This window comes from Malurus melanocephalus, unplaced genomic scaffold (assembly GCF_030028575.1).
Source record: "Malurus melanocephalus ecotype Western Australia unplaced genomic scaffold, MMel_1.1 scaffold_155, whole genome shotgun sequence".
Taxonomy (NCBI): domain Eukaryota; kingdom Metazoa; phylum Chordata; class Aves; order Passeriformes; family Maluridae; genus Malurus; species Malurus melanocephalus.
The window spans coordinates 982,088-993,141 of record NW_026623387.1 but is presented as its reverse complement, the minus strand read 5'-3'; the positions used below and the strand labels follow the sequence as shown (position 1 = coordinate 993,141).

At 33.5% G+C, this 11,054-nt stretch overlaps 1 protein-coding gene across 1 annotated transcript in view; it reads right to left on the bottom strand.

The window, feature by feature from the left end:
- The window catches only part of LOC130576809 (sodium channel protein type 2 subunit alpha-like), a 44,622-nt gene that overhangs the window by 25,385 nt on the left and 8,183 nt on the right, over positions 1 to 11,054 (bottom strand). The window contains exons 8-15 of the mRNA XM_057371728.1: positions 10,882 to 11,023; positions 9,774 to 9,980; positions 8,703 to 8,993; positions 7,684 to 8,064; positions 6,042 to 6,174; positions 4,978 to 5,216; positions 3,024 to 3,197; positions 1,873 to 2,229 (exon numbers count right to left, since the gene is read on the bottom strand). Coding sequence (XP_057227711.1) covers positions 1,873 to 2,229; positions 3,024 to 3,197; positions 4,978 to 5,216; positions 6,042 to 6,174; positions 7,684 to 8,064; positions 8,703 to 8,993; positions 9,774 to 9,980; positions 10,882 to 11,023 — 1,924 coding nt within the window. The remainder of the gene's footprint in view (positions 1 to 1,872; positions 2,230 to 3,023; positions 3,198 to 4,977; positions 5,217 to 6,041; positions 6,175 to 7,683; positions 8,065 to 8,702; positions 8,994 to 9,773; positions 9,981 to 10,881; positions 11,024 to 11,054) is intronic.

Here is an 11,054-nt window from a genome sequence, read left to right as displayed (position 1 = left end):
CACTTTTCATTTGCATGCTTCTTATGGACCCCTTATGAAAACAAGCTTTGTGTTTTCACTCATAGATAATTCTGAAAATACACAATAAATAAAATGCAAATGCAATTTAAGCACAATACCTTCCCTATACCTCAACACAGGGGATTTTGTGGTTTTGCATTGCTTATATTTGTAGAAGAGCAGAAATTAATGATCCTTTGGTACTGTCTGAACAGATTCAACTTATTTACTTTTATGGCAAACTGAAGCACCCTGAAAAAGAAGACATAGCTGATCTGTGCAGAAAATACATTTTCTACATGCTGGTACAAACTCCCACAAACATGTTGTTGTATGCAAATGGAATGCACCCTGTCTTTTAATCCCCAAGTCATCCTTTTCCCACAGCAATACAATACACAGAACATCTATCAATTATAAAAGCCCAGAGTTTACCAGGAACTTTAATGCCAAAGCAACAGAATAACAGSTCTTAAAATCTTCAAATTAGCTCTTCTATAAGTTTGGAAGATAAGATAAAAGAATGTGTTGGGAACACAGAAAGAGAAATAGTTAAAAAGCCCTGAAAACTGGACTGGGATGTCTGCTCACATAAAGGCCCTGAAAACTGGACTGGGATGTCTGCTCACATAAAGGCCCTGAAAACTGGACTGGGATGTCTGCTCATGTAATAGATTTTCCTAGAGCTATGAAATAAAATCAGAATACAATAAATACTGTGGAAATATTTACATAGGTGGATGATTCATTTCACAAAGTTCTAKCTTCTGGTTTAAAAAATTATTTAAGGAGGATGCTTTGTTTAATCAAACAACTACACAGTTTTCTTCATTATAAGAGAATAGATTTATAGGAAACCCTGAAGCAAGTGGCTATACAGGTAGAAGCAAAACTGGCTTGCTTTAAAGATAATTACCTTATTCCTGTTGTTAGAAATTTTATTCCTAAAGAATAGTTCCAGGATGGCTAATTTCAATTCTCTTCTGCTACTGACAGTTGTTTAAAGCAGAGTTGTAGAATAACAGAGGGAATGAGAAAAGCAAAGCAACAGGTGGAGCAATTAATGTCTTAAATACTGGCGAGTTAAAAAATAGAAAACATACTTAAAAAGACAAATTTATACTCATGCAAACCAGTGCCAATCTGATGCTGAAAAAGAAAAAAGCAGATATAATACAGACCACTTTAGAAGTATCTGTAGAAAGCACTTATGAAATAGAAAGCAAAAAAGTGAAAAAGCAAAAGAAAATCTGAAGTAATTGAATCTGGATTTTTTTCTGCATAACCTTCCTTCTAATTCAAGCTTCCTTACTCCACTTGTGTAAAAAGCTGGCTCTGTAGCAAGCAGGTCTCAAAATGGCATACATTTCAATGTCTTAAGAATGTTACAGCAGTCTTCTAGACAGGAGAGATAAGTTAAAAAAAACAAAAAGGCCCAATAACATGTCTATGTGTGATTGGAAGTGATGACTAAATCAGTAAGGGAGAAAAGGTCCTGCTATGTACTCTTCTGCAAACAGCAAACTCCCATCYTGGTAGTCAAACAATGGGGATACCTTTGCTCTTCTATCCCTCTCTAGGTAACGAGGAGCAGTCCACAATACCCTGGACACCCGGTGCTGCCCACTCTTATCCACATCCTCCAAACTGCACTCTGGACCCCTGAGGGGGGACATCCTCCAAGCTAAGGATTCTATATAGGATCAGAAATCTAACAAACAGAAAACTCCATTTCAGAACCCATACTTGGAAAAATTCAAAATAATAAAAGTTYTATTTAAAAAACACATTTAATAATATTTTCATAATTACTTTCTGGTTCTCTTACCTTTCATATTCTAAATTAATTGTAAAAATATTTTGTTTACATACCACTAGGTTTCCAATGACCATGACCATCATAAAGACTGTAAGGCACATGGCTTGGCCAGCAACCTCCATGCAGTCCCACATGGTTTCTATCCATTCTCCACACAGCACTCGGAACACAATCAGGAAAGAGTGGAAAAAGTCATGCATGTGCCASCGWGGRAGYWCRCAGTCACTGGAGATCTTGCAGACRCATTCCTTGTAGCTTTTCCCAAACAGCTGCATCCCAACCACAGCAAAGATGAACACAATGATGGCCAGCACCAGGGTCAGATTCCCCAGAGCTCCCACTGAGTTGCCAATAATTTTTATCAGCATATTCAGAGTTGGCCAAGATTTTGCCAGCTTGAAAACTCGCAACTGGAAAACAAAAATATACAAGCATTATTTGCAGTAGTTACAAAAATGCCATAGAAATAACAGCACATTACAAACTAGTGACTCTCAGCAATAGCAAAAAGAAGAAACTTCAACATGACTCCAACAATCAYAACTTTCATAGTGTTTCATGAAATCCATACTTTAAAAATGTAATAAATTACCAAATTTGTCCTTTTGTTTTCAGGTTGKTTTTTTTTAGCATATCTATTGTTTTCCACATGAAAGAAACAGCACACTGGTTGCATTTGATCAGATAGTGAATTCTGAACACAYCATACAACTCAGACAATACACGTAGAAACAAATTACAATAAAAATATTTTTCTAATGAAATAAAGCTCTTTTTTTCCTAAGCAGAAAGAAAAATCAATCTTCTTAAAATCTTTTAAACTCATGAATTTTATAATTCCTACATTTTAGAAAAGCACCTTTAGCCTTTTTGCTATTTATAGATATGGAAGTCAAGACTACAAATGTTTTCTATTTCTCAATAGACACAAAATAAATTTCACATTCCACTGTGCTTTACTCATTCATGTTTTAACAATTATAATAAAACTACAGCTCTTTCCCTTGAAAGAATATTTGCTTCTGAGTAATAATAACCGTAAATTATTGTAAATAAATAATTTGTAAAAGATGCTCGCAGAGATATCCGAAGTCACTTATATAAGTCACTTTATATATACTTAATTATAAAAAGTGTCTTTTTTTATATTAGTAGAGTGGAAATACAAATACCATTCATCAATTAATGCAGATACATTATTTACCAATCTGAATGATCGGAGAACGGATAATCCATCCACGTTTGATAAAAAAAGCTCCACCAAACTAAGGGTAACTATGAAACTATCAAAAATATTCCAGCCAACTTGGAAATAATGAAAAGGATGCATGGCAATTATCTTGAGAACCATTTCTGCTGCAAAAATTCCAGTAAAAACCTAAAAAAAGAATTTTTATTGTTACTTTATAGATGAATATGACGTTGAACCAGCAGATAATGAACCTAAGTAAGAAGTAACATCCCTCTTACAGAAGTATGCCAGTAAGGAAAAATATCACAAACTGAACCCCACACAGAAGGTAAGTGGCAACATCAAATTATCTGTAGCAAAATATGTAACTTCAGTTAAAGCTGAGCTCCACTCAGTGTCTASTGAAGAATGAACTATTCCTAACAAGCCTCCAGTTTGCTCTTCATATCTGGCATCCATCTAATTAAAGGAACTTGTCCCAGCAAGATAATACACTTACTCTTGACAGAATGGAAGCTGCTTTAACAAAGGTGTGTGGAAAAACATGAATTGGTCATAAATTGGAAGGATGTACTGCTAATGAAGTCTACGTAAGAACTCACAGATAAGCTTATCACCTCTCTCTAATTACCAAAAAAAGGTCAGAAGGTCAGTTGTACCAAGGCTMGTGTTTGAAGTAAAGCTCCTTTCTGATTCTGAATACCTCGTATACCTTCTAAAGCAGAAGGCAAGCAACACCTCTGAAATCAATGCATTTTATTTACTGTATGTGTGTGATCACCAGTATCTACAAAACTTCCTAAATTACTAACTTTTACTAGCAAGATGAAAAAAGTTTATTACATAGTCCAAAAAGGAAGAAAGCAACTGCTGAAATTAYGTGAGTGTCACAGAGGCATATTGGCTGACTGGAAGAGCACACAAATTCTTGGCATGAAGGAACACTTATACCCACACATATTAAAATCAATCCATTAAATAGTAAAGGAAAAAAAGTTAGTTTTCTGGTAAAACACACAGACACGATCACAAGACAACCCTCTGCAACAGCTACTGTTCTTCACCTATTTGTCTTCACTACCTTTTGCTCAAATACATCCTGCATATATTTTACACAGCAACATGAGATGCTTATCTTCCACAGATAATGATCTCTAATTCCAAGTTAAGGTGAACACATTGAACTATATCTGTATTGGCTAAAAATAYCAGCATACAATTTAAATGTTGATACATTAACCCTGTACTCAAGTTTGAGTATGTTACCGATATGTATTAGAATTTCATATATTCTTGTAAGATAATTGTTTTATTATTTTTCTACATCATATTCACCAGAATAACCACTTAGAATAAGCATAGGTTAAGAAGTATAACATACCTGTATTATTGCTGTTGTAAAACAAACCTCACCAAACCTACCCACAGACTGTGTCCACTAGGGAACAAAACCCTACTGTATCAACACATACTCTTAGAATAAGGCACACATTCTTTGCCTTCCAAACTGTTATGGACCAATCAAATAAATGGTCTTGACAGAAATACAAGATCAACACACAGAAATAGCAATGAAAAATAATAATCCAAAATAGCATTGAACTCTTCTTGTGTCATCAATGTACCTACAGTAAAAAGGATCTATTTTGGCTCCTTTTTTTTCTTTTTTTTGTAATACTACACAAAAACACGCTAGATTTCTTTCCGTTTCATGTCATGCAAATTCTGGTTGTTGGAAACTCTATTTGAAGAAGTTGTAATACAGAAATCAAACTTAAAGAAACAGCATATCTCAAATACTCTTATATACAACATATTCCAAACGGCATTATTAGATTATTTTTAGTACAATTGAACTTTTAATATTTATTTCATAGCATGACAATAAAAATAACAAAAAAACAATTCTATTCCAAAGGGAAACCAGATTCCAACAGTATCGAAATTTATAGCCTGAAGGACTTACCAGATTTCCTATTTTAAGTACAGCCTCAAAACGTTCAGTCATTGGATAATGTTCCATGGCCATAAACAGTGTGTTTAAAACTATGCAAACAGTGACAGCCAGATCAACAAATGGATCCATTACAATAAATTCAACTACACTCTTTACTTTTAACCAGGGCTCACAACAATTCCAAATTAAGAAAGTGCGGGCAAACTTATCCCAGCAAGGTGGACATTTTTGTCTGGATCCTTCAAGTTCTGGAGGAAAAGAGAAATTTACAGTGAACAACTTTTGGAGAAAGTGAAGATCTTCTRTTTATCTGCTTTTTCAGGTTTTGACCTTTATACCTGGAACATTAAGGACATTTGGAGGAACATCCTCAGATTTCCAGGAATTGAATWTATTGTTTCTGACTCAAAAGGTTTTAAAAGACTAAAAGAAAACCTCAAGTTTTTTTAAGTATTCTGAGCAAACAACTGAAAAACTTGTCTATTTTTATTATCACAAAAAAGCCATAAAAACTGTGCTTATGATTAGGGATCTTTTCTTCAATAAAACTTTTGACTTCAAAGTCCTCTTTAATGTCCAAATACCTATTTTCAGRAAAAAATAACATTGACTTTAGCCTGAATAGGGTCAAGCCTGAAAATTATTCAAGCTTTTTTCATTATTTTCACTAATAACGATTCCACTGTTCCAAGCAATCCTAGTACAAATTTTCTTCTCCTTATTAATTAAGACCTGGCCTTTAATTTTCTCTAATATTTTCACAATGCAGTTAGTGGAAAATGTATCACAAGTAATTTCTTCCAATAACAGCATTGCTAAGCATGAATAACTAGAATAAAACAAATACACATTACCTATTTTAATTAGAATGTGTTTTTTACTTTAGCCTGCTTATCACATTCCTCCCTTTCTTTTTTCRCTATGTACATGCATTTTTTTCCTGTTATTAATTTATATTATGTATTTGTAATGGCTACATATTCGGTCTCTTCTGCATTTGCATTGTGATATAATACCTTCAAGCAAGACTAACACTATGTCAAGAAATTCATGTATCTACAGTTATAACAYACCTTCCATTCTATTTGTGATAACATCAGCTAGACTCATGGCTCTTTCCCTTAAACTGGGATCCTCCAGCAACTCCACTGGTATTTGATACGAACTTGAACGTCTGGKTTTTATTTCTATTTCTGTGACAGTGCTCTATTAAAAGAAAAAAAATAAGAAAGATAAATATGTAAATTAAATTCAACTTTAGAAATACTGGGATGAGATTTTTTTTGAAATTATTATTTTCATCCTACACTTCCAAATACTATTAATACTTATAAACATTAAAAAAAATTAAGATATTTAGTTCCCATTTTTCCATTGCATTATACTCAAATAATATCAACTCTACTTTAGACACTGAGAAATTTTGGAGGGGGCCACATCCAAGAAAACAAAGTAAGAACTACAGAACTTGTATAAAAAAAATTCCCAATGCCCAGTTCCATTCGTTTTCTACCAATACTTCGTTTAAACCAATACATTCACAAGATACTTCTAAGAAGTGATTAATATAAGGAAGCTTTCTGCAGCAATAACTATTCCATAAAAGTAAGTTTTAAAGATCRGTTTTGATCTATATACCCATTCAAAACTTAGTTAAATGATATTTTCTAAATTGAATTGCTATCAACTCTGATTTATTTTATTAATTTCAACTGAAGAAACAACATAGGTCTGATTTAACTGATCCCAAAAATGAATACTTATTTTACATTACTTTATTTAAAAAAAATGAAAACAGTGTTATAACTACAGTATTGAGTATGCCTCAGTTATATATCAGTTTTRAATGCATAAAGAAGGGCAATTTTTTCTTCAGTACATTAAATAAATGCATGAAAATAAAAGTACAATAGACTGCAAGAAGATTATAACTGCAAGGCATCKCGCTGATAACTGCAAGGAAGCTGGCTGATGTACTTTCAGGTGCTGTGACCCATATAGAAATTTCTGTTTGAGTAAAATAACATTTTTAGAAAAAAAAATACAGATGTCTCTGCTCCATTCCTAAAGCAGACTAAGAGAAAAGGAAAAACTGAGCAGAACTAATGTGTTTTGTTGATTTAGGGTTTTTGGTTGTTTGGTTTTTTTTTTTTATTATACCCAGATCCTATGCATTGAGCAACTCAGTCTCTGAGACTCAGGAGAAAAAAAATGCTATCAGAACTTTTAAATTATCAACATAATCTTACAGACTATGTTATATTTTCACAATACCAAATGTATGAACAAGGGAGAAAAGCAAAACCAGCAGATTACTGACAGAGAATTAGGAAATACATTTAAAAGGAGCCTAAAACCATAAAGATAGAAAAAAAAGTGAAACTGCAATAATTTACAGGAAGTTTGGAGTTGAACATCCTATTTTGGGTTCTAAAACAGATTTAGCAATGGARCATTACTAATCTGATTCAGTGAGCAGGTATATGCATATCCTTTCTTTGCAGGTGTATAAAAGCTTACTACTTTGTTCTCTTTYATATTCATGCTTCAGTCTCTCACTTTTGATTGAATCACTTCAAACTCATTTCATTACAGTAAGATCTGCAAAAGCATTCGCAACTTCTCGTCCATTTCCAAAGCTATTGATTTCATTGAAACATTGCCTATGCAATAAAGAAAGGCTACGAAACCCAAAGTAATTTAATGCTCTCTTACACTGCCATCAGTTGTTGGTTTATCTATTATCACCTCTGGCAGAAGTTGTCCAGCAGGAGACAGTAGTCCTGGCGGTCCATCCACTAAGGAAACCACTCCATTGCAATCCACAGTGCTGTGCATCTTCCCATTCACTGGAAAGACTGTCAGCCTTCTTGATGATCTACTGGCCTGACTGATGTTACTACTGCGCCGCTCACCGTGTCTGCACGGCAAAAAGAGAGAACCTCTTCTGCTCGAATTATCCTCAAATATGCTGTGCTCATCATCAGCAAAGTCATTTTCAGATCCTCTCTCTCTTCCGTAGTCTCTAAAACTGAAAATACTTGTTCTGCTACTAGGCTTGGGAGAAAACAGGGAGCCATGAACACTCAGCAAAGACTGCAAAGGAAACATTAAACAAAATTACTGTCTGAAAATATTAAGTATAAAAAATGCATGTCTRTGTATTAGAAAAACAGTATTCCCTAGGAATTTGCCAGTGTTATCTTTAATGCACTGCCTCAGGCTGATCTCAAAGATGCATTACAGATGAAAGTCACCTGAATGGATAAATTTACAGTATACCTAAAAYAATAACTGGAGAGAAAAAAAAAGAACATGTATAAAGCCATTCATCTCTGCTTTAAAGAGAAAAAAATAAATCAAGATTTCTACAAACTCCAATGATGCACATAGCTCATGCATTATGTTAAAAGACAACAATACCTTAAATCTTCTACATTTGTACATTATACCTAAACTTCCATTTTATTAATTAAGAAGATATTTCTATTTCAGATTAACTAGGAAAATGCAATGCTCCTGTGCACGTTAAGATCTTAAACAATAAAATGAGAGAGAACAAACCACTTTTTTTTAGGTAGTCTAGAAAATAATACCAACAATGAGTTGATATTTAAGACAATGCTACATTATTTTTCCTTTGTTGCCTTGCTTTGCAAAGTTGCAGAGAAGTTTGCTGGATATGACAGTTATCTCACAAATTCCAAAAATGACAACAGAATTACTCACACTACCTGGTGGGGTGATGTAAATGGCTTCCCATAAGTTAGTCTGTTTCCATCAAAAGAAAAACGGAAATCTTTCTTTTTGATACTGCCATCCGATTCAGATTTTGGAAGCTTTTCATCCTTCATGTCATCCTCTTCTCCAGAGAGCTCTCTCTGCCTTCTTTTCTTCCTTCTATTTCTCCTTTCTTTGGCACTTTTTGAGCTAAGTTTGGATGATTCCGAAGAACTATCTGAAGGCCCAGCAATCCCACTTTCACAGCTGTACTCAGTCACCTCTGCTGCAGCTGCTGCTATTGCCTGCGAGAGYAATTATTTAACAAGATGCTTAATAAATCACACAATTTTTAAAGAAGGATAYAGCCCTTGATCCTAAGATTTATATCAAATTACTTCTAGTAAACAGCATAGTTGGATTTGTCCAAAACTACAGTGAAATTCTGTTTACTACAGAATGGAATTTGAATGAAGTTCTACTTTGCATCCATCATGGAGTCAGCCCACATTGTCTACAGCCCCAAAATTCATTAGAAAATATTTGAAAATAAATTTATTAATCAGAGTGAATGCAATGGCAAACAAAAGAGCTGAWCAGAGTCATACTTCAGTCTGTATTAATTTACTAAACTAATCGTAACTTTTATTGTAAGTATCTTCCCTAAGCTGCTCTTAAGCAAGTGCTTCAGGGTAATGCCTCCAGTCTTTGATTCACTGGTAGCAGCACAAGCAGCAAAAATTAGTCAGAAATTTATGGATAAAAACATTTTATACCCTAATCAACGCTTGAAAAGTACTGAAATTATTTCTAAGCAGGAAATTTGGAAAATCATCATGACAGGTTATTAGATATAATCCCAAGAGACATTTATTTAAAACTGTTATTCTGATTTGGAGACTACTTTGTTTTCTGTTCAGAAATTCAYTAAAACTTTAGGTTCTATATATTTAAAAAGAGACATAGAAAAAACAGTCTACAGTACTTGTGTCAATGGATCTTTTTATTATGTGAACTGGGTTATTGGTTTTAACAAATAGCATGCAAAGGAAAACACCAAGGCCCAAACTCTTGTTAGRAAATACCTGAGCTTCCTCTTGCTGCTTCCTCAGCTGTTCAAGTTTTAGCTTAAAGTCTGCCTCCCTCTGCTCTGCTTCAACAATAGTTGCTTGATTTTGTTCTTCATAGGCCATGGCAACCACAGCCAAAATCAAGTTAATCAAATAGAAGGAACCCAGAAAAATCACCACAACAAAAAATATCATGTATGATTTGCCAGCAGCTCGCAGTGTCTACAGGAGAAGAGAAATCATCCATCTGATGAAGAAATGCATTAGTTCTGCAGTTCATAAGCATTAATGACTTTCAGAAGTACAAAACTAACACTGAGTTCGTTTTCCTTCTGTAGTAAAATCATACACGTTTTCTGAATTACAAAGTAACCAAAATAAAGAGAGCATTCTTATATGCGAAAAACACATTTAAGGATCATGCTGCTCTGAGACAAACCTCTTTCAATGCCTAATAATCTTGAAAAGTATGTGGGATYAGAGTTATTAATGTAAATCATGTATCACTGCATGGAGGCTTAGAATGCTTACCATGTATTAGAATGCTTTGGTTATTTCCCTTTGAAAGAACCAAAAGAATAAAAAATGGTACAATTTATTAAATTGTAATAATATATAATTAGAAGGTAGTATTAATTAGAATGCATAGAATACGTAATAATATAATTAGAAGATAGTATTAATTGTAATAAAAATATTCTCATACACCATATAATCAAAGGCTATTGTAAGAAAGTTTATGTATATTAAGTCATGCATTCTTAGTCATAAAAAAAAGGAATAAAAATACTGAAATTTAGGTTCTAGTTCGGCTGTCATTAAGTACTTTTACAATTTAAACTCAATATTGACGTTTTTGAAAATACTTTGAGGCACATGAAACATAAACTGTAAAACTTAAATTAAGGATCAAAAAAACCCTCATGTGTCTCTTCAGAAATCATGTGAGATTCTGTACTAAGTGTCCATGTCTACTTAGTTTTGCAACTAAATTTGCTTCCTTTTATGAATTTTAATTGCTAACACTAACAAYTAAATGGTACATAATATAAACAAGAATGACTTTTCCATGACTGATTTGTGGCTAGTAACACACTAAACAKAGTTTTTATAATTTACTCACCAACTGATAAAGATTCTCCCAATAGTCCTGAGTCATCAGTCGAAACAGTGACAAGAAAGCCCARCTGAATGTGTCAAAGCTAGTATATCCATAGTTGGGGTTTCTACCAGCTTTCACACAGATAAATTCTTCTGGACATTTACTAAGAGGGGGAAAAAAAAAAAAAACAAAAA